General features: G+C 52.3%; 1 protein-coding gene across 1 annotated transcript; it reads left to right on the top strand.

Moving 5' to 3' along the window:
* Positions 1 to 69: 69 nt before the first annotated feature.
* Positions 70 to 7039, top strand: Fbxw9 (F-box and WD repeat domain containing 9). The gene is made up of 10 exons (XM_052167400.1): positions 70 to 530; positions 2028 to 2167; positions 2246 to 2374; positions 4382 to 4494; positions 4579 to 4670; positions 5762 to 5910; positions 5997 to 6110; positions 6213 to 6302; positions 6384 to 6449; positions 6527 to 7039. Exons 1-10 carry the CDS (start codon positions 122 to 124, stop codon positions 6599 to 6601), a joined length of 1377 nt encoding a protein of 458 aa, XP_052023360.1. The 5' UTR covers positions 70 to 121; the 3' UTR covers positions 6602 to 7039.
* The last annotated feature ends 229 nt before the right edge of the window (positions 7040 to 7268 follow it).

The following is a 7268-nucleotide window of genomic DNA, read 5'->3' as shown; positions in this document are numbered from 1 at the left end:
GCCAGTATCTGGCGGGTGGTTTCTGACGTCATCTAACGGGCGCCGGAAGTGATCTCGCGCTGCCTAGGAAACAAGACGCGGCCCTGTCCAAACCTGGGACGGCCGCGCCCACCCGGGCGCCATGGAGCTTCCCTCAGGGCGGTGTGGGGATCCTCGCTCTTGTGAGGACGAATCGGACTCCGAGCTAGACCCCGACCCTGACGCTCAAGCTGAGGCCTACGTAGCCCGCGTGCTCACCCCGCCCAAGCCTGGCCTGACCCCGCGGCGCTCGTCATTGCAGTCCATGTTCTCCGCGTCCCTGGGCGTGCCAGAGCGAAAGGCTGCCTCCAAAGTCCCGGCCGTGCGCCTGCCCGGTCTCCTGAGCCTTCCCCCGGAGCTGCTGTTGGAGATATGTGCCTACCTGGACGCGCGGGTCGTGCTTCATGTCCTGCCGTGCGTGTGCCAAGCGCTGCACGACCTCGTGCGTGATCGTGTCACCTGGAGGCTACGCGCTCAGCGCCGCGTACGCGCACCCTACCCAGTGGTGGAAGGTATGCACACCCCTGGGAACAGGAACTCCTCCTGCCCAGGTCAGGCTTGGGGTGGGAGAAAGAGCTACCCCGCCTGTGGATGGGTACAGCTTCTGAAGCGGACTTCCAGGCTGTCCCAGCTCTGCCTGGAGACAGACGAATTTTTGGGTGCTGCCTAATCCTTATCGACCACAAGGCAGATACTGGTTTCCTCAGGAAGTGCTCTGGCCCTGGGATTTCTAAACTTAAAAATTTACAGATTCCCGAGTTTGCGCTTTGTTAGCACTAAGGCCCTAGTTTCTCTGACTTCTTGGATTGTATTTGGAGTCAGAATAAATCCAAAGAATTCCCAAGCTTTGGAAACAGCTTGAGGCAGAAGCAGCAACTAGCATAACACTCCTTGACCTCAGGAGTGTTGATCCAGAATCCATGAAGAAGAGGTTCTGAATTTCTAGACTCCCAAACCCTGAGCTAGCCTCGGGGATTTAGGGATTGGGATCATTAATACCAGTAATCTTTCAGCAATGGGTCTACCCTGTCACCTTTTCTATTTTATTTTTTATTTTGGGACAGGTTCTCATGTAGTCCCAGGCTGGCCTTGTACTTCTGATCCTCCTTCCTTAGCCTTACAAGTGTTAGGCTAGCCTTGTCATCTTTGCAGAGCTGGTGTTATTCCTTCTGCCCTTGAGTTCATTGGTTTCGGGAGGAAAAGACTACTTGAAATTGATTTAGAGTTTTGCTGTTGTGTTTAAGGCTTGTATGGATGGAACTCCGGGCTTTGGCTCTGCTAGGCCCCACTCTCAGCATGCCTTTGACATGTTGTTGATTCTGGTATTACTAGGTTTTTAGGCTTTCGATTCCTCTAATCTGGAAGAGTTTGATTCTGTAGACTTCTGGATTAGGGAGTTGACCTCCAACCCCTAGTCAGATTTACAAACAGCTTTGATAAAACAGGTGCTTGGATCTCATTCAAACCATTGAATGGCTGACCTGGGGTTTAGATTCTGACTGGCAATGGGGTGGGGGTGGGGGGCTTCTAAGGATAAAAGCCAGGAGGGCCCTGTACTTTTTAGGAAAGTTCTCTACTGCCAAGCCATGCTGCCCACCGCTTGGCTTCTGTGACTTGATATGGCTTCCTGGTGTATAGTTAGAAATTTTAACCATTGTGTCCTGGATCTGGGTCAGGTGGCTAAGGCCAGAAGGGTTGGTTAGTTAGTCTTGAGGCCCCTGGAGAGAATTGAGAGTGAGGTTGCTGTCACCTGGGCTAGGCTTTGAGAATGAAGCCTGGAAAAATGTCAGTCTAGGTTTCTCAGAACTGGGGTTAATATTCCTAGTTCTGCCTGGGAGGTGGGTGGTCAGGTAACTTGAGGCAAGGCCAGAGTTCTGTGCCTGCTTGGGGTAGGGGCTGGGATCCAGGCAGCATGCTATCTTGGTCTGGTGAGCTTGGGCTCCCTGGCAGCCAGGGCTGGACTTGGTCAGCTGATGCCCCCTGAATCTCCTGCTCCTGGTACCCCATAGAGGAGAACTTTGACTGGCCAGCCGCCTGCATTGAGCTGGAGCAGCACCTGGCCCGCTGGGCAGAGGATGGACAGCGGACTGAGTACTTCTGCCTGGCCGATGGTCACTTTGCTTCCATTGATGCAGTGTTGCTGCTTGAGGTGAGGGGAGCTGAGGTGGGAGGCCAAGAAGGGTCAGAGGTGAGGAAGCTCAGTGATAACTCCAGGCTCTCCTTCCAGGGTGGGGCATTGTGTCTGTCAGGCTCCCGGGATCGAAATGTCAACCTGTGGGACCTGAGGCATCTAGGGAAGGATCCCAGCCGAGTTCTCGTGAAGGCCTTGGGCACCCAGGGCAATAGCACACACAAGGTGAGCACTCTTGGGCGGCACAAAAGCAGGCTGGGAGGGGGCAGGATTTTGATGTCAGACTGCATAGACTTGACTCTACCTCTACTGTTGGTGTAACTTTTGGTGAGTTCAGTTTTTACTGTTCAGTGGATAGTTAAGATGAAGATGAAAATGGATTAAGTATTAATATGCATATGCCATAATTTTGATCATTGGCACACAGTAGTTGCCCCATAAGTTGTGAGGTGTACCTCCAGAGGCCAAGTGCAAACAGGTAGTAGTTAGAAGCTGTCACTGGGATCAGTTGGCCTTCAGTATGAGAAGCGGCTGATGAAGGGCAGCTCTGACCATCATCAAGGTGATCGGTGCCCATGACCAGCAGACTGAGTGCTGAGTTCACATGTCTACTGAGTGGGGGAATTTAACTCCCTGGGTCCAAATTGTATCATTTCTCGAAGAGTATATATTACAGTGCCTTCTCAAAGGGTTTGGCAGGGAATGTGTTGACCAGATGTCAACTCACTACACACACAGTAACTGATAGGGCAGGAACTGTTTGGTTTTGTTTTTTGGTTCCCCACCCCCTTTTTTTGTAAATAAGAAAGGGAGGGCATGCGATTAGTTAGGTTCTGGAAGGGAGGCAGCACCTTTTTTTTTTTAATTAAAATTTTATGTGTGGGGTGTTTTACCTGTCTGTGACCATTTGTACATGTGGTGCCCATGGAGGTCAGGATGGGGCATTAGATCCCTTGGAACTAGAGTTACAGGTGGTTGTGAGCTGCTGTGTAGGTGCTGGGAATCAAACCTGGTCCTCTGACAGCTCAGCCAGCGCTCTTACCCGCTGAGCCACCTCTCCAGCCCTGTTTGTTTATTTTATGTATGAGTATACTGGAGCTGCCTTTAGATACAGCAAAGAGGGCATCGGATCCCACTACAGATGGTTGTGAGCCAGTATGAGCTTGCTGGGATTTCAACTCTGGGCGAGCACTCAGTGCTCTTACCGCTGAGCCATCTCGCCAGCTCCTGGAGCTACATTCTTAATCCAGTCGTTTGAGGCTTCAAACTTCCATTTGTGTGCGCCTCTGAAGACCTTGACTTAAATCTTTTTTTTTTTTTTTTGGTTTTTTTTTTGGGGGGGTATTTTTTTTTTCCTTCGAGACAGGGTTTCTCTGTGTAGCTCTGGCTATCCTGGAACTCACTCTGTAGACCAGGCTGGCCTCGAACTCAGAAATCCACCTGCCTCTGCCTCCCGAGTGCTGGGATTACAGGCGTGCGCCACCACCGCCCGACTTTGACTTAAATCTTGATGGCTTATGCCTCTCATACCAATACTCAGGAAGCTGAAAGCAAAGGATTGTTCTGAGTTTGAAGCTAGCTTAGGCTACATAGTGAGTTCCAGGCCAACTTGGACTATAGCATCAGACTGTTTCCAAGAGTAAAAAGAACAGAAATAAGCTATGAGGACTGCCAGAGTGTAGCACAGTTATAGAGTGCTTGCCTAGCATCTGTTAAGGCTCTGGCTTCTATCCTAGTAAAAAGAGAAGGGTTGGGGGCACCGAGAGAGATCCAGAGGTCTCTTAGACTCTACTGCAGATGTGTGTTCTTGTGCCCTGGCTGTGACAGGCTTGCAGACTCAACCCTAACCCCACACACTGATACTTGTTGTGGGTCCTTTATCACTGAGTTACAATCTGGCAGTGCTCAATAGCTTAGCTTTGTTCTCTTTCAAAAAACAGTCTGATGCTATAGTTGTCTGCCTCTTCCTTCTGACCCTTGGTTTTTGTCATCTGTGGGAAGAGATGATTACGAAGTGTGGGACTTATGTGTGTTACAGCAGTGGTGTGGAGGTGGGCATGAGGGTGGAAGAGCTGTTTGGCTTTGAGGAAATCTGTTTGTCTAGTGGCTCCTCCCCTGCAAAAGCAGGAAGATCCAGCTTCTTCTCTTGGGCTTTGGGAAGGAGAGAGCCATGAGCTGTGGTACAGCTCTTACAGTGAGGAGTCTTATATGGCTGTTGTACCTGCTCCCCAGGGCTGGGTATGGTCGCTCGCAGCACAGGACCACCGTGTGTGCTCCGGCTCTTGGGACAGCACTGTGAAGCTGTGGGACATGGCGGCTGATGGGCAGCAGTTTGGAGAGATCAAGTGTGAGGGGGCCCGGGCAGGGGGCCTGGGTGGGTAGAGCCCTGCCCAGCCATCACCCCAGCCTTGTGTGCCGTGTGTCCCCAGGGGCAAGGCGGCAGTGTTGTGCCTCTCCTACCAACCTGATATCCTGGTGACTGGTACCTATGACAAGAAGGTGACCATCTATGATCCCAGAGGTGAGCCTTTAATCCCAATGCATAGAAGGCAAAGAGAAGCAGATCTTTGAGTTCAAGATCAGCACGGTCTACATAGTAAATGCTAGGTCAACTGTGTACAGTGAGATCCTGTCACAAAAAAGCAAAAAGAAAGGAAACACAACACAGTGGAAAAGAACATGGGGGTCAGGTGCAGGGGCTGAAGAGATGGCTCAGCAATCAAGAGCACTGGCTGCCCTTCCGGAGGCCCAGGGTTGGGTTGGGAAGCTTCCTCATGGTAGCTGACCACCATCTGTAACTGCAGTTTAAGAGGGTCCATCGTTTTCTGGCCTCTGTTGGCACTGCGTACATGCCATGCACAGACATGTATAGGGAAGACACCCAGACACAAGAGAGATAGCAGACTCAAAATAAAGAAAGCCATTGGTGGGTGACATGAGCCTGTTTGCACCTCGTGTCTCCTCTGTGGTTGTGCAACTTTCTTGTTTGGGGGTTTGAACGCTGTGCCTCCCTCACTCTGGACAGATGCTTGGTCCCTGAACTGTAGTCCCTTTTTCCTTTTTTCCTTTTGAGACAGGCTTTCACTGTGTTGCCCAGGGTAGCTTCAAACTCACTCTCTATATTAGGCTGGCCTCTATCTAGTAATCCTCCTGTCTCAGCCTCCACACTCCTGAGTAGTTGGGATTGCAGGCTTGCACCATGAGGTCTGGCTGATGATTAATCCCTTCCCCTTCCCCCATTCTGGGGAGAAGCCAAGGCCTGGTGCTTGCCAGGCCATTGCTTAGCTGCTGAGCTGTGTCCTCAACCCAGCCTTGATTGAGTCATTTAACCCCATGAGACGAGGGGACCCTGAACTGGACTCAGGCTGGGGCAGAATGTGCTTGGCTCTGCTTTGGGAGAAGCTGGTGGGGCCGGGGGTTGGGGGGGGTGGCATAGAGACAGGGGCAGGAAAGGAGAAGAGCCTGTAGGACCTAGATCCAGGTGGGGTATGAGGGGATGGTCAATTGCCAGGTGAGAATGGGTAGAAGGTTTTCCCAGGGGAGATGATGGGCCTAGAGTCTCTGAAGGACTCTGATGTCCTCCATCTTTCCTGGTCTGTCATCACGTTCCAGCTGGCTTGGCCCTGGTGAAGAGCCGGAGGCTGCACTCCAGCGCTGTGCTAGCAGTGCTGGCAGATGACAGGCACATCATCTCAGGCAGTGAGGACCACAGTCTTGTGGTGTTTGATCGTCGAGCCAATAGCGTCCTGCAGCGGCTGCAGGTGGGTGACACTTCCCTGTGTCTCAGAGGAGGAGTACAGCCCAGTTTGCAGTTCCTCACCTGCGTTATACCTTGTCCTTCCTACAGCTGGACTCCTATCTGCTCTGCATGTCTTACCAGGAGCCCCAGCTCTGGGCAGGTGACAACCAGGGCCTGCTGCACGTCTTCGCCAACCGAGACGGCTGCTTCCAGCTTGTTCGGGTCTGCTAGGACCCCCTGTCTGTGCATCCCCTGTGACTCCTTGGGTGGAGGGCCAACCCTGGGAGAACTCCACCTGAGTGTCACTCATCCTTTCTCCCCTAGTCCTTTGATGTGGGTCACCAGTCTCAGATCACAGGGATCAAGCACTCCCTGGGGACTTTGTACACAACGTCAACTGACAAGACTATTCGGGTGAGAGCACTGGCCCAGGCAGACTCCTCCCCCCACCTGGCCAGGGCACACACCCTGACCTCTGACACTTGTTCCTGTCAGGTTCATGTGCCCACAGACCCACCTAGGACCATCTGTACCCGAAGCCACCACAACGTGTTAAACGGGGTAAGGTCCTGCCTCATAGAGCCTGCTGGTCTACCAAGAGCCTAGGCCGTCCCTAATTTCACTGTCACTGTTCCCAGATCTGTGCTGAGGGCAACGTAGTCGTGGCTGCCTCTGGTGGCCTATCGTTGGAGGTCTGGAGGCTGCTGGCCTGAAGAGCTAGCTGGACATGCTGTGGATGGATGTTGGTATAGACTGCCTACTGAGGCTACTCCGAGGCCTCTGTTCTGGAGGAATTCCTGCTATTGGTGCTGCCCTGCTCCAGACTTGGGACACAGGAAGTCCTAGGGCTGGACCCACACCTGTGCCTGCAGGGGTGACATTCTAGTTTTACTACCAAGAGGGCTGTTCCCTACCTTCCACTCGTGGGTTTTGTTTTCTTTTGTTGAGACAGGGTCTCATGTAACCCAGGCTGGCCTCATATTCACTATGTGTTGAGGCAGACCTTGAATGCCTGATCCTCCTGCCTAAACCTCCCAAGTGTTGGGATTACAGGTATGTTACCATGCCTGAATGACCCGTGTTGTTAGGATTTGGATGTCTCTCTCCCACAGGAGTGAAGAGAAATAAACCTCCTGTGCAGTTGTTGGAAACTGGAGTGTGTGCTTTCTGTGACCGGATGTCTGTGCCTGTTGGGTTTGTAGGTGTGACTGAGTGGGTGTGGGGGGGAAGCATGCCAGGGCTGGGGTGCCTATTTTTCTGTGTATGCACGCATTCAAGGACCATGGGCACCTGTGTCTGATGTAACTTAGTGAGGTGTTGGTGGGCTGTGTGGCATGCAGACTCAAATCCCCAATATAAGCTTTTATAGAGAGAGCAGAC

The sequence above is a fragment of the Apodemus sylvaticus genome, chromosome 21 (assembly GCF_947179515.1).
Source record: "Apodemus sylvaticus chromosome 21, mApoSyl1.1, whole genome shotgun sequence".
Classification (NCBI taxonomy): Eukaryota; Metazoa; Chordata; class Mammalia; order Rodentia; family Muridae; genus Apodemus; species Apodemus sylvaticus.
The sequence above is the reverse complement of the archived record's forward strand: the minus strand, read 5'-3'. Positions and strand labels throughout refer to the sequence as shown.